Source organism: Thamnophis sirtalis, unplaced genomic scaffold (assembly GCF_051295495.1).
Source record: "Thamnophis sirtalis isolate CommonGarterSnake01/CBP01778 unplaced genomic scaffold, rThaSir2_p1.2 scaffold_11, whole genome shotgun sequence".
Classification (NCBI taxonomy): Eukaryota; Metazoa; Chordata; class Lepidosauria; order Squamata; family Natricidae; genus Thamnophis; species Thamnophis sirtalis.
Genome location: NW_028261391.1, coordinates 838914 through 861715, shown reverse-complemented (window position 1 = coordinate 861715; position 22802 = coordinate 838914). Strand labels below are relative to the sequence as shown.

General features: G+C 48.4%; 1 protein-coding gene across 3 annotated transcripts in view; it reads right to left on the bottom strand.

The window, feature by feature from the left end:
* FGF12 (fibroblast growth factor 12) overlaps window positions 1-22802 on the bottom strand; it is a 191158-nt gene that overhangs the window by 18354 nt on the left and 150002 nt on the right. For all 3 annotated transcript variants that reach the window (XM_087725004.1, XM_087725005.1, XM_087725003.1), the window contains one exon: window positions 18712-18815. In XM_087725004.1, the coding sequence (XP_087581130.1) occupies window positions 18712-18815 (104 nt within the window). The remainder of the gene's footprint in view (window positions 1-18711; window positions 18816-22802) is intronic.

Below are 22802 nucleotides of genomic sequence, written 5' to 3'. Positions count from 1 at the left end.
ATCTCTTCTTAAAACCCCTCCAGTGATGAAGCACCCACGATTTCTGGTAGCAAGTCGTTCCATTGGTTAATTGTTCTCCCTGTCAGGAAATTCCTCCTTATTTCTAGGCTGCCTCTATCCTTGGTTAGTTTCCCTCTGTTGCTTCCCGTGGCTCTTCCCACTGCACAGCCTCTCCTCCAAGGAACCTCCTTGAGAAAAGTTGAGAATGCCCATCTATTATCACTTGACGATTTTCAACTCAGCAGCCGGGATACAGTTTCGCTTCCATTTTTTATTTTGAACATATTGATTAGGATTCCGCCTTCCTCTTTTGTGAAGGCCTCGCTAAAGGGCTTACGTAGCCCACCCCCAATCAGTTCGGGTCAAAACTGAGCAAGCGCATTTGCAAAGCAGGCTACACGGAGCGAGGTTTAATCGTGGTTGGGGGCACGAGGACATTTTTGGGACTTATAGCACGCGGTGCCAGTCCAAGCGCTGGGGTTTGTTTAGCAGTCGCAGAAGAGGGTTAATTCGGAATCCAGGCTCAGGGGTTGATGTGAACATTGCCCTGGAGAGTTGCTTGGTGGCGCAGTGGTTAGGGTACACTACTGCAGGCCACTTTAGCTGACTGTTAGCTGCAGTTCGGCTGTTCAAATCTCACCGGCTCAGGGTTGACTCAGCCTTCCATCCTTCCGAGGTGGGTAAAATGAGGACCCGGATTGTTGTTGGGGGCGATATGCTGACTCTGTAAAACCGCTTAGAGAGGGGCTGGAAGCCCCATGAAGCGGTATATAAGTCTAACTGCTATTGCTATTGCAGTTCTGCAGTTCGGCTGTTCAAATCTCACCCACTCAGGGTTGACTCAGCCTTCCATCCTTCCAGAGGTGGGTGAAATGAGGACCCAGACTGTGGGGGCAACATGCTGACTCTGTAAACCGCTTAGAGAGGGCTGAAAGCCTATGAAGCGGTATATAAGTCTAATTAATAAATAAATAATAAATAAATAATGTTACAGTGATGAACTTCTGGATCTCCTGGAGTAATGAAGGACTCGTGGGAACGCACCCACAGCCTGCCTGCTAATCTTTAAAGGCTTCCTTAATTACAGTTGCTTAAGCACTACGCACACACACAAACCCTCCCCCTGGCCACGTAAATGGGAAGGGAAGGATAGGAGCAAAGCTGAATGCTATGGTTGCAAGGGACTTTGGAGATCTTCTAGTCCAACCTCATGGCCAAACCGTCCCAGGCAATCCTTTCTGGAAGACCTCCAGCAATGAAGCACCCACAACTCTGAGAGACTCTTCCATTGGTTGCCCCAAATCTCAGGGGCTGCCCCAAAGAAGAGGGAGTCAAACTATTCTCCAAAGCACCTGAAGGCAGAAGCAACGGGTGGAAACTAAGCAAGGAGAGAAGCAACTTAGAACTAAGGAGGACTTTCCTGACAGAACAATTAACCAGTGAACAACTGCCTCCAGAAGTTATGAATATTCCAACACTGAAGTTTTTAAGAAGAGTGGATAACCATTTGCCTGAAATGGTGTAGGGTTTCCTCCCTAGGCACGGGGTGGACTAGAAGACCTCCAAGGTCCTCCCAACTCTGTTATTCTATTCCTGAATTGCTCCACTGCCCCTCATGGGACAAAATACATTATGGAAGGGAAAGAATTAAATAATCACTTCCCACATTCCTCAATAGCTGCCTTGGAAAGACCACAGTTGGAATATTTGCATCCAGTTTTGGTTGCCACGATGTAGAAAAGATGTGGAGACTCTGGAAAGAGTGCAGAGAAGAGCAAGAAAGAGGATTAGGGGACTGGAGGCTAAAACATATGAGGAACGGTTGCAGGAACTGGGGATGTCTAGTTGAATGAAAAGAAGGACCAGGGGAGACAGGAGAGCAGAGTTCCAGAATTTGAGAAGCTGCCACAAAGCAGAAAGAGTCACCTTATTCTCCAAAGCACCAGAAGGCAGGACGAGAAGCGACATTGATGGACACCATTTAGCATTCCATACACGAGCACAACCAACACAATATTGCAGCCAATAGACAGATTGCAATTGAGGGGGGGGGCGGCCTGTGACTTTTCTCTCACCCAGACTGCTCCCCCTCCAGGTGCATGGAATTGTACCCTTCCCGCACCCCCCAACACCATTCCCTCTTTCTCCAACCCGTTATATATTCACTCCAATATTGTATGTAACAGAAGCTCTGTTATAAATCTAGATCAGTGTTTCTCAACCTTGTCAACTTGAAGATGTCTGGACTTCAACTCCCAGAATTCCCCAGCCAGCATTCGCTGGCTGGGGAATTCTGAGAGTTGAAGTCCAGACATCTTCAAGTTGACAAGGTTGAGAAACACTGATCTAGAATATCCCCTTCTCAAGGACCCAGATTGTTGTGGACAAGAGGCTGGCTCTGTAAACCAATTAGAGAGGGCTGGGAAGCCCTGTGAAGCGAGATAGAAGCAATAGCAGTAGACTTATATACCGCTTCATAGGCCTTTCAGGCCTCTCTAAGCGGTTTACAGAGTCAGCATATTGCCCCCAACAACAATCCGGGTCCTCATTTCACCCACCTCGGAAGGATAGAAGGCTGAGTCAACCCTGAGCCGGTGAGATTTGAACCGCTGAACTGCTGATCTAGCAGTAGCCTGCAGTGCTGCATTTAACCACTGCGCCACCTTGGCTCTAAATGCTGTTGATATCTTCCTTCCTTCCCTTCCTTCCTTCTTCCTAAAGGTTGACTCAGCCTTCGGTCCTTCCAAGGTGAGTAAAATGAGGACCCAGATTGGCTGGCTCTGTAAACTGCTTGGAGAGGGCTAGAAAGCCCTGTGAAGCTGTACGTAAGTCCCAGTGCTATTCCTATTACAATATTTGAGGGGCTGCCCCAAAGGAGAAAGGGTCAGCCTATTCTCCAAAGCACCGGAAGGCAGGACCAGAGCTAACGGATGGAAGATCATTAAAGAGAGATCCAACCTAGAATGAAGGAGACATTTGAGAACCATCAACCAGTGGGACGGAAGCGGTGAGTGCTCCCACACTGGAGGCTTTTAAGGAGGGACTGGACAACCATTTGTCTGAAGGAATGGCACACAGGGTTTCCTGTTCCAGCAGTGGGGCTGGACTAGAAGGCCTCCGGGATCCCTTCCAACTCTGTTTTTCTGCTCTGGATTTCGTTGACAATTTATAATGTTTTTCAGAACCTTGTAAAATCACGGAACTGCCCACTTGCCACAGACGCTGAACAGCAAACACGGCACAGTTTTATGCCACTGGGATTGTTGATGATTTGCTGTTCCCAAATGCATTAAAATGATATAAGCACTTGGGGAGGAACCACCGATCAAGAAAACGTCTGAATCCCAGGGAGAAAAGTCCACATATTGAAAAGAGGGGATGGAGGAAGGGACTTGGCTTCGCTCTTCCAGCTGCCACAGCAGAGCCTTCATCTTTGGGAAGTGTGTGTGTGTGTGTGTGTGTGTGTGTGTGTGTGTGCAGTGTGTGTTTTGATATACAGCTTGGATGGCTTCTGAGCTTATATGATAATTTCGTGACAGCAGCCTTGACCAGACTCCTTGAGAAGGGGGGATATTCTGGATTTATAGCAAAGGTTCAGTTGCATGAAATATTAGGGTGAATAAATAATGGGTTGAAGAAAGAAAGACTGGTGTTGGGGGTGGGGGGAGGGTACAATTCAATGTACTGGGGGAGGGGGCAGTCTGGGTGAGAGAAGTGTCACAGGCTGCCCCCCCCCTCTTGTTTTGCGGTCTGTCTTTTGGCTGCAATATTGTGTTGGCTCATGGATGGAATGCTAAATGATGTCCATCGATGCGATGCTGGGCAGAACTCATGTCACCTTGGCTGCCACGGGGGCTGCAGACCTGTGGGATTCCTCTCCGGCTGGGGTCTCAGCTTCCCCCCCCCCCCGCCCAAAGGATGTTGCCACATCACACAATCACAAAGCGGGTGTGCAGTGCAGAATCCTCTCTCCTGGGACCTGGAGGGGAGGCTGATTTAACCGGTCAGTCGTGTTGCATGAGGTTAGAAAGCGTTTCAAAAACTCTCCATTGGAGGAGCCTGTAGAGATTCTCCGCCATCCCAATGGTGCTTTTTTTTTAAGGAGGCAACTGGAGTTTCTGGTTTTCCCTTTTGAAGACGTTTCGCTCCTCATCCCAGAAGCTTCTTCTGCTCTGATTTGGATGATGGGGAATGGAAGGGTTTATACTCCTTGCAGACAAAGCTGGTCATTTGCATCCTTTTATTGAGAGGGTCATTGAGGCCACTTGGAGGTTCCTCTGTGTCCTCTGGGCGGTTCCTGTGGTCTGCAATTTTTCAGAGCCGAAATTTCAAAAGCTGCAAATTGTCAGAGCTGAAGAAGCTTCTTGGAGGAGAAGTGAAACGTCTCCAAAAGAAAAAAAGCAGAAACTCCAGTTGCCTCTTTTTTGGGGGGGGGGGGGGGAGAGCAGCCTTGGGATGACGGAGGATGTCCAGAGAAAAGTCTGGGTGGTTATGGGGGAAGCCCCATCCAAGGAAAGACCCCCAAGAAGAAGGAAGGACCAGCAACTGGCCCAAAAGAACCAGGTCAATTCTGGGAACCTCCCTGACGGAGGCTGGATCCCTTCCAAGCCCTTCTTCCTCCCGTCTGCCATCGTCTCCTCCTTCCGACAGAAGCTGCTACATGTGACAGATTGCCGGGAGAAGATAATGGGGGTGGGGGGGATTTTCCTTGCTCTTCTGCATATTTGCAAATAAAACGGGGGCTTTTTCAGCAGAGGCTCTGCGGCTCAGCCTGGGGCGCCATTTCCTCGGAAAGCAGCACAGCGGGACAAAGAGCCTCGCCTGCAAATCTCTCTCCTCCATCCCGGCTCAGTCTCAAAGCTTTTTAACTTCTCAGCTGGAGGGGGGGGGAAGACGCAGAGCCCCCCGCCTTCCTCCCTGGTTAATAAATTGTCCTTCACGGCAAATGCTCCTCACAATGGCAGCCCGAAGTCTCTTGTTCCAGCCATTATCCACTCCCCCCGCTTCCCTTTGACCCACTCCTTTCAAAACCTGCCTGATACTCAGGTGCAACTGAGGATGGGGGGCAGGGGGGGCTGTAGGCCTTGGGGAGACCCCTGCACCCTCTGAGGCCGTTTCCAAAAATGCCTGGACACTTGGGAGATCTGCCGTATTATAAAAAAGAGGTGGAGACTCTGGAAAGGGTGCAGAGAAGAGCAAGGAAGGGGATTAGGGGACGAGAGGCTGAAACATATGAAGAAGAGCGATTGCTGGAACCAGGCAGGTCTCGTTCAGGGCTCAGTAACCCACTGGAGCCGCATGTGGCTCTTCCGTCCCTCTGCTGCGGCTCCCTGTTGACAGCCGGCTCCACCATTGACGGGGCTTTTGGTTAGGACAGGTGGAGGGAAAAGGACACCGCGCTAGGAGGAGACTCTATGGTGGGGGAACCGGACTTCTGGTCAGCTTCAGAATTGAAGGCGGGGGGGCTTCCAGTTAGGACCTTTGTGGCTCTTTGAATGTTTAAGGTTGCGAACTCCTGGTCTAGTTTAATGAAAAGAAGGACCAGGGGAGACAGGATTGCAGTCTTCCAATATCTCAGGGGAACAGAAGTTGCCTTCAGAAGTCATGAATCCTCCAACACTGGAAGTCTTTAAGAAGATGTTGGAGAACCATTTGTCTGAAGTGGTGTAGGGTTTCCTGTCTAGGAAGGGGTTTGGACTAGAAGACCTCCAAGGTCCCTTCCAACTCTGTTATTCTATTCTATTCTATTCTAAAGAGTGCAGAGAAAAGCAACAAAGAGGATTAGGGGACTGGAGGCCAAAACATAGGAAGAACGGTTGCAGGAACTGGGGATGTCCAGTTTAATGAAAAGAAGGACCAGGGGAGACATGATAGCATCTTCCAATATCTCAGGGGTTGCCACAAAGAAGAGGGAGTCAAGCATAGCTGGCTGGGGGATTCTGGGAGTTGAAGTCCACAGGACTTAAAGTCACCAAGGTTGAGAAACACTGCCATGGAGGGAACGCTTCGATGGTTGTAGGTATGAGAAATGGTCATAACTCACTTTTTTCAGTGCCGTTGTAACTTTGGCCACTAAATGAACCGTCGTAATTCAAGGACCACCCGTAAGCCAAGCACCAGGGGGCCAGAGAAGGGCAGCCGTGTGGAGAAAAGCCAGAAAGGGGAGAAAGAATCTCCCTCTCTCTCTCTCTCTTTGCAGGCCTTGGCGAGAGGGTGGCACGCACGCAGGGAGGGTCCTTTGTGTTGGGGCTTCTGCGTTGTTAGGAAAAGAAGAAATTTCACCCGTTTGGGGGTCTCATCTCCAGGCCAGTCAATCTACCTGCAGGGTCCCTGGGGCTCTCTGAGCCTGGCCTGTTTTCTTGCGGATGTTTCAGGACCGAACTATATAACATCATCAGGAAGAGGAGGGAGAGAGTTTATGGAGGAAAAGGAGAATGGGAGGAGGAGGAGGAGGAGGAGGAGGAGGAGGAGGAGGAGGTGGTGGTGGTGGTGTGTGCAGTCCTCGGTGCTCTCTGAGCTTCGTACTTTTCTTGCAAACATTTCATTACCCATTAGGTAACACCACCAGTGCCAAAAGGGAGTGAGACTTGCAAAGAGGAGGAGGAGGAGGAGGAGGAGGAGGAGGAGGAGGAGGAGGAGGAGGAGGAGGAGGAGGAGGAGGAGGAGATGATGCTGGTTGTGGAGGGCGACTGTATGATCCTTGCGGCTCTCTGAGTTTCATAGCAGACATTTCGTGACCCAACTCGGTAACACCACCAGTGCTGGAAGGGAGTGGAGTTTGCAGAGAGGAGGAGGAGGAGGAGGACTGTGGGGTCCTTGGTGCTCTCTGAATTGGAGGCTTGCCTGCAGATGTTTCGTGACCCAACTAGGGAACATCACCAATGCTAGAAGGGAGAGGGGTTTCCCCTGGGTTGACCTACAGGGCTTGCCCTGTCCGTGTGGCTGGGAGCGTTCTGGGTACCTCTACTCCCGAGTACAGTAATTGCACTCCCGCCCACACTGACAGGGCAAGAGAGCAACCCCCCCCCCTCCGTCTCTTTTGGCCCTGATGATCTTCCCTAGTTGGGTCCTGGAACGTCTGCAGGAAACCCACCAAGCTCAGAGAGCCCCGTGGACCCCCCCTCATTACAACCCTGAGCTAGGAAGATTCTCCTCCGTCCGTATTAAGTGGGTGCAATTATGGAAGGCTGAGATTTGACCCCATTCACTAAGCAAACCCTGATTGCTGGCTTCATTTTTGAAAAAAAGTTAAAGCAATGGTCCAAAAGACGAATAACACTGAAGGAGCCCAGGGATCAGAAGCTCCGCGCTACCCAACCCACGTTGGAAATAAATATTCCGACAGTGAAAATGCAAAGAGGGGAAACTTGGTCTCTGCACCAGCCTCAATGCAGCTTCCACCGGAGGATCTGAGTTTTGGTACCTTATTCATGTTTCTCTGGCAAATTTCCCTTGGCCAGCGAACAAATAAAAAAGGTCAGAAGGCCGGAAACCACCGATCTTAAAAAAAAAGAAGGGCATCAAACGCCAATATTCCTGAAGAATTCCTCTGAAGGTGGACCCGGCTCCGTTTAATTAAAAATACATTCTCCCGCAATCAACAAGACCTACTTTCGGCGCTGAAGGCTGCAGGCTGATCAAGACGTGAAGCGGGGGAGGAGACATTATAATATTCACAAGGTTTAGAGAGGCTCCTGATTCATCTTCCAAAGTGAGCACCACAAGACCAACAACGCCCTGGCCCTGCTGGGGAGAGAGCCACCGCAAGAGGGAGGCTGGAGGGGAAGCCAGGAGGGGAGGCATCCGAAGAAAGCCAGCCTGCAATCTTCTATCATGCATTCATTGGATTCATATCCCACCCTTATCAGGTTTACAAATGACTTCAAAGCAGTACACAGATCCAACCCTTCTTCCTCCTCCTCCTCCTCCTATTTTCCCAACAACAACAACAACAACAACAACAACAACAACAACCCTTTAAGGTTCGTTGGGCTGAGAGAGAAACTGGCCCAAAGTCACCCAGTTGGCTTTCCTGCCTAAGGCGGGACTAGAACTCACTATTTCCTGGTGTTTGGGCCAAAGTCATTTGAACAGCTTTTTTAATAGCAATAGCAATAGCAGTAGACTTATATACCGCTTCATAGGCCTTTCAGCCCTCTCTAAGCGGCTTACAGAGTCAGCATATCGCCCCCAACAACAATCTGGGTCCTCATTTCACCCACCTCGGAAGGATGGAAGGCTGAGTCAACCCTGAGCCGGTGAGATTTGAACCGCTGAACTGCTGATCTAGCAGTAGCCTGCAGTGCTGCATTTAACCACTGCGCCACCTTGGCTCTTTTGTGGCTTAGGTGGGACACAGTCCTCCGTTTTCTAGTCCGATGCCTTAACCACTAGACTGAACTGCCTTTCTCATGTGGTTTCTCCTTTCTAGAAAGCCCCCTGTCGCAGGGTGATGGGCTGGGCAGGTCTCAAGTCAGGCCGGCTTCCGTGGGAGCCTCTGCCTTCGCCCTCCTTCTGCCAGAAGCTTTCAAAGGAGCCTCCTTTTTCTTGGCTTTAAGCCTTCGCGAGAGATCTAAGTGGAAGCTGTTACAGATTCTTTCTGAAGTTAAAAACCGCTTTGCTCCGCAGAGATAAAGCAGAATTGCTAATAGGAGGGTCGGCAAGTTAACCTGACTTGCTGCCAAGGTTCGCGGTTCAAACAGACACAAAACAGACAGACCAGGCAGCGATGCATAAAAGCCCCAATTCTCTCTCCAGCCGGAAGGGAGAAATTCACCCAATTGCTCGTCAACAAATCAAACACGGCTTGCAAAAGTAGAACCAAGGTTTGCTGATTCTAGATCAGTGCAAGGAAGAATATTGCCTCTAAATTCACAGTAAAAGGCACGCAGGAGAAAATCTTTCTTTTTTTTAATGTCGAATAGTTCAGAAATCGGTGGCAGTTTTGACGGGTGGCTAAATTCCTGCAAAGAACAGAAACCTGCAATTGTTTGTGTCATTCCCCCCCCCCCCCCGCTGCCAACCAGCTTGGACTGTGACACGTTAATGTTTAGAATCGCCGTCCCTGCGGGAATCTACAATCCTATACTTTCCCTCCATCAACAATTGCAGGCCGCTCCCTTTCTCACACTTGAATATTTCTCGTGACCTGTTAAAAAATGTCACTTCTCACATTTCTCTTGCTATCGCTTCCGAGAGCCTTTTGATCACAATTCGGCTACACCCGTTCCAAGGCACACTTTGCACAAAGATCATCACCACCACCCCCGCCCCCCCGTAGATTTGGCATTCAGTCTTGTTAGCAATAGCAATAGCAGTTAGACTTATATACCGCTTCACAGGGCTTTCAGCCCTCTCTAAGCGGTTTACAGAGTCAGCATATCTCCCCCAACAACAATCCGGGTCCTCATTTCACCCACCTCGGAAGGATGGAAGGCTGAGTCAACCCTGAGCCGGTGAGATTTGAACAGCCGAACTGCAGAACTAGCAGTCAGCTGAAGTAGCCTGCAATGCTGCATTTAACCACTGTGCCACCTTGGATAGATAGATGATAGATAGATGATAGATAGATAGATAGATAGATAGATAGATAGATAGATAGATAGATAGATAGATAGATAGATAGATAGATAGATAGATAGAGATAGATAGATAGATAGATAGATGATAGATATGATAGATAGATGATAGATAGATAGATAGATAGATAGATAGATAGATAGATAGATAGATAGATAGATAGATAGAGCAATAGCAATAGCAGTAGACTTATATACCGCGTCATAGGGCTTTCAGCCCTCTCTAAGCGGTTTACAGAGTCAGCATATCGCCCCCAACAACAATCCGGGTCCTCATTTTACCCACCTCGGAAGGATGGAAGGCTGAGTCAACCTTTGAGCCGGTGAGATTTGAACAGCCGAACTGCTGAACTGCAGTCAGTTGAAGTAGCCTGCAGTGCTGCACTCTAACCACTGCGCCACCTCTGCTCTTGTTCACCTTTCCTAAGAAGAGCAGCCAAGAGGATTAGGGGACTGGAGGCTGAAACATACGATGAACGGTTGCAGGAACTGGGCCTGGCTAGTTTAGGGAAGAGAAGGACCAGGGGAGACAGGAGAGCATCTTCCGATATTTGAGGGGCTTCCACAGAGAGGAGGAAGAGGGTCAAGCTGTTCTCCAAAGCACCCGAAGGCAGGACAAGGAACAATGGATGGAAACTAACCAAGGAGAGAAGCAGCCTGGAATTAAGGAAAAACTTTCTAACAGTTACGACAACTGATTAGTGGAACAGAAGTCGTGGGACCTCCATCACTGGAGGCTTTTAAGAAGGGACTGGACTGCCATTTGTCTAAAATTGTATAGTGTCTCCTGTTAAGCAGGGGGTTGGACTAGAAGACCTCCAAGATCCCTTCCCACTCTGTTATTCTGCAATCTGTTAAACTGCGCATCGAGAGCAGAAGGAAGGCACCTCACCTTTTAAAGTTTCTCCGGTCACAACCTCTTCACTGCAGCTGTGGAGTTTCCCACCTGCTCCCAACACTCACGGTTTTCTTTCTAATTATTTTTTCCTCTGTGATTAATGTTGGTAATCCTTGACTTACGACCCCCAGTTAAGCCCCAAATTTCTGTTGCCAAGCGAGACAGTTGTTAAGCAAGTTTTGCCCCATTTTACGACCTTTTTTTGCCACAGATGTTAAGCGACTCACTGCAGTTGTTCAGTTAGTGATACGATGCTGCAACGGTCACAAGTATAACTTTTTTCAGAGCCTTTGAACAGTCACTAAACGAAGTGTTGTAAGTTGAGGACTGCCTGCTATCTGTCCTATAATCAGCACCTCCCATCATCCACTATTACGAGTTATATTCCCCTTTATCTACTTTTAAATGTGGACGATGGTGAAACCAGCATATCTGATGCAAGGAAATCTTTTTCTTAGAAAACGCTGATTGTTCCACGCTCTCCTTCGTTTTGGGGGGGGTCTTCTCATTTAAATCCAGCCATCCACGTCACCTAACAGAATCAAAGTTTACCCCCCCCCCCGATCACAGTTGTTCATAAGGATTATTTATTTATTTGTATGTATCCCTCCTTGGTTATGCTTAAAACTCAAGGCAGAGAGCATATTCAACACATCTTCCTCCTCCTATTTTCTCCACAGCAACAACAACAACAACAACAATAACCCTGGGAGGTAGGCTGAGCAAGAAGGACTGGCCCAAGTCATCCAGCTGGTTTTCATGCCTAAGGCGGGACTAGAACTCTCCGTCTCCAGGTGATTAGCCCAAAGTCACCCAGCCAGCTTTCATGCACAAAGCGGGATGAGAATGCACCGACTCCTGATGATTGGCCCAAAGCCGCTCAGTTTTCAGACCTAAGGCGGGACTAGAGTCTCGTAGGGATTGGCCCAAAGTCACCCAACCGGCTTTTATTCCCAAGGCAGGACTGGAACTCTCCGCACCTTAATCACTAAACTAAACTGGGGTTTTCTGAATTAAGGTGACATCCATTCTCCCATAACCATAATTCACTGAACACAACACTTAGCTATTCCCCTCCTATGGAGTCCGGGTCAGGCCTGCAGCCATATTTTCTGTAGGATCTCTGGCCTGCTGCACTTTCTGTTATTCTGCTATGCATTTTCTATGGTGGGAAAACGGGAGGGGGGATTGTATGGAGTGAGATGCTAGGTAGCCATAACAACATTCTTTCTAGAAAGCCAAGGTCATCCTTTGTCTCTGCACCTCTGCACCTGACTGGAACTGGATGGGAGGAAGCTGCCAGTGGGGCAGTGGGAGATTGGACCCTGGGATGGACTTATGGGTATGGGGGCAAGATCTTGAACTTTCAACTGGGTGGGGGAAACCGGGAAGCTTTCAGATTCGGGTTTTCCCAGATGTGCCAACGTGGCTCTCTTCATCAATTGGGACTTTGAGCAATACTTTGCCTGATGTACTTTTGGGTGCTATTCATGGAATCCTCATTTCACACGCAGTGGAAACAACGAAGGGGACTCCAGTCACTATTCCCAAAATTTGTATGCCGCCCGACCTTCAACAATTCCCAATGAGGACTCTGTGACGTTCAATCGATCACGATGGCCTCCCATGTTCAACAACTCTGGCCCACAAGTTCAGGCAATCTTCGATTTTCCTTGGTTTCCTGGCCACCCGTCTTGTTTCCCTTTCTTCCGTCTAAGTTGCCAGTTCCAAATCACCACAACCACAATCACAGCAGCAACCTAAGGCCAGGAGCAGCCGGTGGACTCTGCAGATTTATCCCTGGTCCTCTTCTCCCAGAGTCTGGAATCCCACCCAAGGCCACTCCGCTTCCATACAAGAGCCGAGGTGGCGCAGTGGTTAAATGCAGCACTGCAGGCTACTTCAGCTGACTGCTAGTTCGGCAGTTCGGCTGTTCAAATCTCACCGGCTCAGGGTTGACTCAGCCTTCCATCCTTCCGAGGTGGGTGAAATGAGGACCCGGATTGTTGTTGGGGGCGATATGCTGACTCTGTAAACTGCTTAGAGAAGGCTGAAAGCCCTATGAAGCGGTATATAAGTCTAACTGCTATTGCTATTTGTATCTCTATCTCTATCTCTACCTATATCTATCTATCTATCTATCTATCTATCTATCTATCTATCTATCTATCTATCTATCTATCTATCTATCTATCTATCGCTATCTATATATCTCTATACCTATACCTATCTCTCCCTCTCTCCCTCTCTCTATCATCTATCTATCTATCTATCTATCTATCTATCTATCTATCTATCTATCTATCTATCGTCTATCATCTATCTATCTATCTGGGTGAAATGAGGACCCAGACTGTGGGGGCGATATGCTGATTCTGTAAACCACTTAGAGAGGGCTGAAAGCCCTAGGAAGCAGTATATAAGTCTAACTGCTATTGCTATTGCTATACGTTTATCCCGCCTTGGTTATTTTGCAAATCTCAGCCCTTCAACACAACCCCTTGTTTGCTCCCACACAACACAATTCTCTAAGGATGAAAACCGCGATTCATTCCCGAAGGGGCTTCTCGCTCCTTAAAAGGGGAAAGGGAGACCCAACAGGCACGGCAGGTTGGCTCATATCGAGACCATTTGTATCCAGTTCTGGCAACCACGATACAAAAACGATGCTAAAACCCCAGAAAGTGGGCAGAGAAGAGCAGCTGAGGGGACGAGGGGACGCGGGGCTAAAACATACAGAGAATGTCCCAAATGTCAAGAGGCAACTGGACTTTCTTATTTTTCTCCGAATACGTTTCGCTTCCCCTCCAAGAAGCTTCTTCAGCTCTGACTGGAGGATGGGGGAATGGAAGGATTGATCCTCCTTGCAGACAAGCTGGTCATTTGCATCCTTTGAGAGCTGAAGAAGCTTTTTGGATGAGAAGCGAAACGTCTTCAAAGAAAAAAACCAAGAAAGTCCAGTTGTCTCTTGAAAAAGCATCTTTGGGGCAGCCGGGAGACTTGTGACCAACGTAGAGATATGAAGGATGCTTGCAGAATGGGGTTACCTCTATCCCAGTGTTTCTCAACCTTGGCAACTTGAAGATGTCCGGACTTCAACTCCCAGAATTCCCCAGCCAGCATTCGCTGGCTGGGGAATTCTGGGAGTTGAAGTCCGGACATCTTCAAGTTGCCAAGGTTGAGAAACACTGCTCTATCCTAATGAAGGGGAGGACTAGGAGTGACATGGTAGCAGTCCTCCTATATTGGAGGGGCTACCCCAAAGAAGAGGGGATCCACCTACCCTCCAAAGCATCAGAAAGCAGGGAGAGAAACAATGGGTGGCAACTAAGGAAGCAGAGAAGCAACCGGGAACTAAGGAGGAATTTCCTAACCGTGAGGACAGTTAATTGCCTTCAGAGGCCGTGGGTCCATCCCTGGAGGTTTTCAAGAAGAGATTGGACAACCCTTGGCCCAGGATGGTGTAGGGTCTTCCTGCTTGAGCAGGGGGTTGGACTAGAGGACCTCCAAGGTGATTCTGTTATTGCTGGAGAACATGGCCGGGAAGGGGGGGGGTTGCTGCCGATGGGGCTTCTCCGTCATCCGGGTCACAAAACGTCTCTCAAAAGTGCTTTTTCAACTGGACTTTCTTGACAACGTTTCGCTTTTCATCCAAGAAGCTTCAAGCTTGGATGAGACGCAAAATGTCTCCGGGGGGGGGGAGGGGGGAGTCCATTTGCCTCTTGAAAAAGCCTCCTTGGGGCCTGACTGGGCGCCTCAGGGGTCCCTGGGGGTCCAAGGTGGCGCAGTGGTTAAATGCAGCACTGCAGGCTACTGCTAGATCAGCAGGTCAGCGGTTCAAATCTCACCGGCTCAGGGTTGACTCAGCCTTCCATCCTTCCGAGGTGGGTAAAATGAGGACCCGGATTGTTGGGGGCAATATGCTGACTCTCTGTAAACCGCTTAGAGAGGCCTGAAAGGCCTATGAAGCGGTATATAAGTCTACTGCTATTGCTATTGCTATTGCTCCTGGGGCCTCTGGTGTCCCCCTCCCCCTCCCACGCCAGTCGGTATGCAGACTCGGAGAAAACACCTTCAAGCCAAGGAGATTCATTGTGGCTGTGGGCTCCCCCGGACGTTTCTTCCGATAAAGTGGATTGCGATCAGCTTCTCGGGAAATCAGCGGATTCATCTGTCAGGTGCCACCGGAATCTGGTGTGTGTGTGTGTGTGTGTGTTTTTGCTGCAAGAGACAGGAGGCAGGAGCATCTCCCTGCTATCTCGTCTTTAGTATCTTGGAGGGGAAAGGGGGGGAGGGGAGGGGGGGTTCGGGGCCTGGAGGGGGGGAGGAGGGTTGTGTGGGTTTGACATTCGGAGTTGCAAAGTCAGCGGGCGTTGGGAAGCACAGCACAATTACAGCAGAAAATTCTATCTCTCCATCACCAATTACCAGACTGAACAGCACTTCTCAAACTGAACCTGGGGGGGGGGAGCGGAAGGCGAGGGGGGGGGGAGAGAGAAACTGCTTGGCAGACTGCAGAGTTTGTGAGCCTCCCCCATCCCCAGACCTTCACTGCAGCAATTAACATCCCTGGAAAGGTTTGTTCCCTGCTCCTTCGAAGGGAGGGAAGGAAAGGCAGCCGGACCCTTGGAAGAGAGTCGCGCGCTCTCTCTCTCTCTGTCGCCCACCCACTCCAGTCGGGCATGGCCCCTGCCTGCCCTCTCCGGAATCTGCCCAAATTGGACTTGGAAGAATATTTTGGGACCCACGGAAAGAGCCTGGGAGAAGAGAAATGTTTTTTCAGTAAGGATAAAAGGGGGACAACAGGAAGAGCCGGTTTAGAATCCTCCCCCATTCCTTTTCATCCACTCTTAACCGAGGGGGCCCCTGGGGACACACAGAGTGCCACGGGGTCTCTCAACAAGACCCTCCCTGGGGGGGAGGCCATGGGAATGGGCCAGAGCCCATCTTCCCTTGCTCAAGGCGTTGCTTTCCGAGGGGACCAGAGGAGGCCTCTCCTGCCAAAATCTCGGGGAAGCCATCCAGGATCTTCCCTGGCTTCTTCCCCTGCCAGCCAGTCTGTCCAAGAGCCCAGATGGAAACTCATCGCGGAGAGAAGGGACGGAGGAGGAATCTCCTGACAGGGAGGACGATCCAGGAACTCACCGCAGGGGTGACTCTGCACCCATCCTTGGCAAAGCGGGCCTGACACAACCAAGAGATGGGAGAATCTTTGGCTGAGCTGCCCCTGCCTCCCTCCCCCCCCTTCCACCCCCCCCCCAAGCCCCCTTCCCTTCCCGGCTGATTTTTATTTTCATGCAAAGCGGTGCAGCAGAATAAAAGGAGGATAAGCCAAAAAGGGAGATGCAAACTCTCCCCTGGGACCAGCAGCTATTTAAAAGAGAGGAACACACACACAAACACAAACACACACACAGAGCATTATTTAGAGCTTCTGGGGGTGAAAAAAACCACCCGCCCCCATAAAAAGCAACTTTTGCATAATCACGTCCTGCTCTGAAGCGCAATCCAGAGCTAAGGGTTCTGCTTTGCAGCCTGAATCCCCTCTGAATCCCCGGCAGAGACTTCAATCGTAATAGAGCTGGAAGGCACCCTGGAGGTCTTCTAGTCCAACCCACAGCTCAAACAAAGACCTCTGCTCCACTTCAGACAAACGGTTCTCTAATCCCTTCTTAAAAACTCTCCAGCGATGAGGCAGCCACGACCTCTGGAGGCAACTTCCACTCCACTGGTGGAATTGTCCCCACTGTTGCGTTTCTCCTTCGTTCCAGGTCGATTCTCTCCTTGATTAGTTTCCATCCATTGCTTTATGTCTTTCCTTTTCATGCTTTGGCAAATAAGTCGGCCCCCTTCCTCTTTGTGGCAGCCCCTCAAATACCGGGAGACTGCTATCATGTCCCCCCCCCCAGTCCTTCTTTTCCAAATCCTGCAGCCGTTCTGCGTGTGTTTCTGCCTCCAGGCCTTTAATCACCTTTGTTGCTCTTCTCTGCACTTTTTCCACACCTTTTGGGGGTTAAAAAAAAGCCACCTTTCCAACCACACTCTCTGCGTGTCCAAAACTATTTCCACTAAATAATTTCACTTTCTGCTGTCTACCCCAAAGGAAGCCAAACTTTGGTGGTAGGAAGGCAATAGCAATAGCAATAGCAGTAGACTTATATACCGCTTCATAGGCCTTTCAGGCCTCTCTAAGCGGTTTACAGAGAGTCAGCATATTGCCCCCAACAATCTGGGTCCTCATTTTACCCACCTCGGAAGGATGGAAGGCTGAGTCAACCCTGAGCCGGTGAGATTTGAACCGCTGACCTGCTGATCTAGCAGTAGCCTGCAGTGCTGCATTTAACCACTGCGCCACCAAAGCAGACCCAGTTTTCAGAAATTAAAATACCGAGGGCTGCCCGTCTCCAAATGTCTGCCGGGGGCTCCAGAAATCATTAAAAGCAACCCAGGACAGATGGCTTCTCTCCAGGCGATGATCGAAGGCATTGAAGGCTGCGCAAGTAGAGGTAGTCCTTGACTTGTGACCAAAATTTCTGTGGCCAAGCGAGACATTTGTTAAGCGAGTTGTGCACCTTTTTGTGACCTTTCCCCGCCACCGTTGATAAGTGAATTGCTGCAATGGTTAGGAATACGGTCGTTAAGTAATTCTGGCTTCTCCATTGACTTGTCAGAAGGTCATAAGAGGGGATCGCAGGACCCTGGGGTGCTGCGACCGTCATAAGTATGAGTCGGTTGCCAAGGGCCTGAATTCCAACCACGGGGACGGTTGTAAGTGTTAAAAACGGCCATACGTCACTTTTTTCAGTACTGTTGTAACTTCAGTGCCTAAATGAACTGTTGTAAGTCGAGAATCACCTGCAATTTACTTTAAATAAATCTTCAGTGGGTAATTCCTACAATCTTTCCTAACCCTATTTAGGAGCAAAAGGGGACAGTTATTGTAAGTTTCCACTTTATATACCACGTTATAAGGCCTTGGTAAGGCCACACTTGATAAGGCCACTTCAGTTTTGGTCGTCACGATGTAGAAAAGATGTGGAGACTCTGGAAAGAGTGCAGAGAAGAGCAAGAAAGAGGATTAGGGGACTGGAGACTGAAACATAGGAAGAACGGTTGCAGGAACTGGGGATGTCTAGTTGAATGAAAAGAAGGACCAGGGGAGACATGATAGCAGTCTTCCGATATCTCAGGGGTTGCCCCAAAGAAGAGGGAGTCAAGCTATTCTCCAAAGGTAGAGGGTAGAACAAGAAGCAATGGGTGGAAATTAATCAAGGAGAGAAGCAACCTAGGAGAAATTTCCTGACAGTGAGAACAATTAATCAGTGGAACAGAAGTTGCCTCCAGAAGTTGTGAATGCCCCAACACTGGAAGTCTTTAAGAAAATGCTGGATAGCCATTTGTCTGAAACTGTATAGGGTTTCCTGCCTAGGCAGGGGGTTGGACTAGAAGACCTCCAAGGTCCCTTCCAACTCTGTTATTCTATTCTATTCCTCTGTCCTCAATCCCCCCACATCCGTTTTGCCTCACACTTTTGCTCCCGACAACTCCAAACAAAAAGAATAACCAAGATCCATCCACCATCCAGGTACAAGACCACCTCCAGGGCACCTCAGCACACACCTGGCCAGGTATAAGCATCACCTATGCTCACAGGGAACCATGTGCCCATCGGTGTGAATGCCACCAGCAGCCCTTCTGCTCCTCCTCTCAAGTCTCCCAATCTGCCTTTCTTAAGACCTCTGGATAACGCGGGTCAAACTCCCCCCCCCCCCCCAATCATCATCCGTCTCCAAAAAATCAGTCCACGATAAGAATCCTTTTCCATGTTTCCACAACAAGCTCTCTTTTAACTCAGGTAGCAGTCAAGCCTCCATATAATCAATACTGTCAACTTACCGTATTCCCCCGAAAATAAGCCCTGGCATGATTTTTTTCGGATGCTCGTAATATATGCCCAACCCCCAAAATAACACACACACACCCCAGTTACGACGGTCAGCCAGAGAGACACATTTTGTGCCGCATTTCCCTGAAAATAAACCCTAACGCGCCTTTTGGAGCAAAAATTAATATAAGATTTGGGAGTTTTGGGGAAATGCAGCACTTCTCACTCCTGAAAGCAACTTTGCACAGATGTCACAAATGTCCTCAGATAGAGCTGCCTCCTCATGCAATCCCTCCAGGCATCCCCCGCAGACCACCCCCTCAAAAGGAGATGTCCCCAGAGACACTTACGGAGCTGTAGAGGTACCCCTCGCCATTCATGGCCACGTAGAGGCCAGCCTTCACACCTTGGATGGCCACCACACGAAGCCCCACTGGAATGAGGTTGAAGAGGGCTGGAAGAGAAGGAGGAAGAAAGGAATGAGTCTGGGGCTAAGAAAACGAGGAAACTCTTCCAACCCCCAACCCCCCCCCCCCCAGGACAGGAAGCTTGGCTTCTCAACACTTTCATGGTACAGACGACCAGGAGAAGATCCATTAATCATAGAATAACAAGAGTTGGAAGGAACAGAATAGAATAGAATAAAATAACTAGAGTAAACAGAGTTGGAAGGCACCTTGGAGGTCATCTAGTCCAACCCCCTGCTCAGGCAGAAAATCCTTACACTACTTCAGACAAATGGTTCTCCAATCTCTTCTTAAAAACCTCCAGTAATGAAGCACTTACAACTTCTGGAGGCAACTTCTGCTCCACTGATTAATTGTTCTGCCAGGAAAATTCTCCTCGGTTCTAAAGTTGCTTCTCTCCTTAATTCCCTAGCCAGAATTCTGGGAATTGAAGTCCACTGTTTTCAAGTATGCTGACTGGGGAATTCTGGGAGTTGAAGCCCAGAAGTCTTAAGAGTGGCCAAGGTTGGACACCTGCTCTAAAGTACGGGATGAGCACCCCTAAAAGACTCTGCACTTCTTTTTCTCCCCTAGCCACCGATAAAACAAATCCCATATCTTATAAAATTGTTCATCCTCTTGCTCTCTAATTTCAAATGTCAATTTACGCATTTCAGCACAGTCCATTATTTTTCAGATAACTTCTTCCTGTTTTGGTATTGTTTCGTTTTTCCAGTTTTTTGCAAATACAATTCTGGCTGCTGTTAACACATTTACAATCAGAATAAACCAGAGGTCTTTTTATTGGGGATCATACCAGAAATCTACAAAGACTCTGCACTTCTTGATGTTTATTACATTCAACCTCTTCATTAGAGGACTAGCAGATTAAGCTTTGGGGAGGTACGTCCGTGTTAAAAATGATTTTCTAGCTTAAAAAATAAGTCCGATGCTCAGTGTCCGATGCTCAGTGATTTTCAAACTTAAGTTACTTTGAGATGAGTGGAATTCAGCTCCGAGAATCCCCCAGCCAATATGCTTCAAGATGAGCGGGTTTCAACTATTAGGATTCCCCACCAGCATGCTTTTAAATGAGTGGACTTCAACTCCCAGGGTTCCCCAGCCAGTGTGCTTTAAGGGGGCGGACTTCAACTCCCAGAATCCATCAGCCAGACTGCTTTGATATGGATGGACTTCAACTCCCAGAATCCATCAGCCAGACTGCTTTGATATGGATGGACTTCAACTCCCAGAATCCATCAGCCAGACTGCTTTGATATGGATGGACTTCAACTCCCAGAATCCTCCAGCAGAATATTTTGAGATGGGTGGACTACAACTCCCAGGATTCCCCAGCTGGCATGATTTCTCTCAGTTCTGAGAGTTAAACTCCATATTATCCTGAAGTGTGGAAAGCTGTATTAACTATAACCGAATTTGGAAATTATTTATGGATTCTAATTATGCACAGAGCCATCTGGAACATCCAAAGTCCGGGTTTCATTCCAGAAAAGGTTTTATAACATTAGATTTTGTGTGGCTGGCTACAGCATTAAGAATGAACAGTTTTAGATTAATTAGGAATTCTCCTATATTATTGGCCATTTTGGTCAACCTCTGATGTAACTCAAATAGGACACTGGTTCGCCACCTTTTCTTCACCACGGGTCCCCTCCAAATACCTTTTGTGGCCATGGGCCCCCCCAGGACTTAACTCAAGATTCAAATTCTAGCATTTCTTCAAGATGTTAACACCGTGGCAACACCGGGCCCCCTCACCCCCCCTGGGCCTGTGAACCAGTGGAGGACAATTGAAATAATAGCTTTTACGGTGCTAAGCCTGTTCTATGGTTATTTTGATATCTTTACCAGTCAAGTGTGACTTGTAAATTCAGTCTGCTTTTTGATATTTTGCAAATCTTTAAAGTATTCTCTCTCTCTTTTTTTGCATTCTTTTTTTAATTGAAAATTTTTTGGGAAAAAAAGGCTTTTACAAATATTTACCTCCCCTCCCCCCCTCCCCCCCACCCTCCCCCCCCGACTTCCCAGAACCAATAGAGGGTATAAATCTTTAACAAAGGTGTTCTAAAATAAACTTAAAGAAAGTTAGTATCATCTTTCATTTGAGCTTTAACTCCTCTTTTGTTAGGCTAGCTCTAAACAGATTATATCATTCCTTGTTTCTTCAGTCATAAACTATCTGGAGTTTCTTAGTCCCATATTTATTCTGAATATAACCAATCCATCTTCTCCACTCCGGCTTATATTTCTCGTCTGAATGGTCTTGAGATATGCTGATATTTTAGCCATCTCTGCTAAGTTTGTTACTTTTAATGTCCATTCTTGAATACTAGGCAAATCTTCCTTCTTCCAGTATCGCACCACCAACAGTCTTGCTATATCGTAATAAAAAAAAAATTGTAATAAAAAATTATAATAAAAAAAAAGTTGCTGCCGTTATTAAATGCAAAATCAAGTTAGTCTCTAGAACAGTAAAGTATTCTCTTTTAACTCCCTTTCTTCTTTCTTCTTTATTTTTGTCTTCAAGTATCTTTAAAATACAAACATTTCTAAAAAAACAAATAAAATGGCAGAATTCTCCCTATTTGCTTTCTGACTACCACCTGTTCCTATTTTTTTAAAAAAATATTATTTCTTTCATACTATTGATGGTTCCAATCCCACTTTTGGGATTTGGATTAGATTTGGGATGGGCGAAAAAGAACAAAGCGATGGGCATAAAAACTCTTCGCAGACCACTAAAAGCCATGCAATAAAGGACATCCGATGATTGAAAGACCAAAAACCTTGTTAAGCAGGAAACTGCTTCAACATGTTTGCAAAATATAAGAAGGGTTGCAGAAACGGAGGGTTTCAGAGAGAAGGTCCATGCTCCACTTCCCTCCCAAGGGGAACCCTCAACAGGCCCTCTCTTAATGGCCAGGCAGCTGCATTGGGTCCATGCTGTGGCTTCCAAGAGGCAGCAACTATGGTTATACTCTGCTTTTCTCTTCAGCTTCGCCTTTTACTAAAGGTTCCCGTGGAGAGGAACATTGGTGAGTTTTATGCTGGTTTTTGGAGGCCAATAAGGCTTCGATAGAGCTACCTAGAGAGGTTTCGAAGTATCCATAGCCGGATGACCAGGTTCTCTAACCGCTTTCTTCCCTGGCTGAGGAATTCTGGGAGTTAAAGTCGTAAAGTGGCCGAGGTTGGAGACCCCTGCCCTGGGCCACCCCTCTGCTAAAACCCCAGATTTGCTTTTCTCCCCATGTACACGTCCGAACGAGGCTTAATTTCTCTTGGTCTTATTAATAGATGGGGGCATGCGGGTTCATGCATACCTTTTTGGGGGGGTCCATGTTCACATAGTGTATATTGGAGGTGGGAGACCCTTTGAGAGCCATATTGCAATGGATTTTCATTTTAATGTACGCCAACTGGTGTACATTCAACGTGGCAATAAAGGTAGTTTAAGTCAGTGGTGGGTTTCCAACGGGTGAGGTTGGAACGGGGCCGGAGGCGTCCTCATGGACACGGGGCAGCGCGCGCATGTGTTCTAGCGCCTCTGTGACACTCCGCGATGCTCCAGCTGCTCTGCGGAGCATCACCCAGGCGCTGCAGGTGCCATGTGCGTGCGCGGAAGCACAGAAGCTTTAAGGCACAGGTAAGGGGCTTGGGCGGGCAGGTGGGGCCTCCAGAGCACCAGAACGGAACGGTGTCCGGTGCTCCACGCTGGCTACAGTACACCCATACTGGGGCATACCGCCACAACCCGCCACTGGTCTGAATCTAAATCGTGGTCCACCTAAGCAGTGCTTATAATGCAAGTTACCATCACCGAAGGGCCCAGTTTCAAGCAGGGTTGTAACCGGGGTACCAAAGCAAATGTGGGTAACCTCAAGGGGTCTGACTTAGCCATGAAGGACAGAGGGGTGACTTTGGGGCCAATCCCCAGGAGACGGGGAGTTCTAGTCCCGCCTTAGGCATGGAACCCA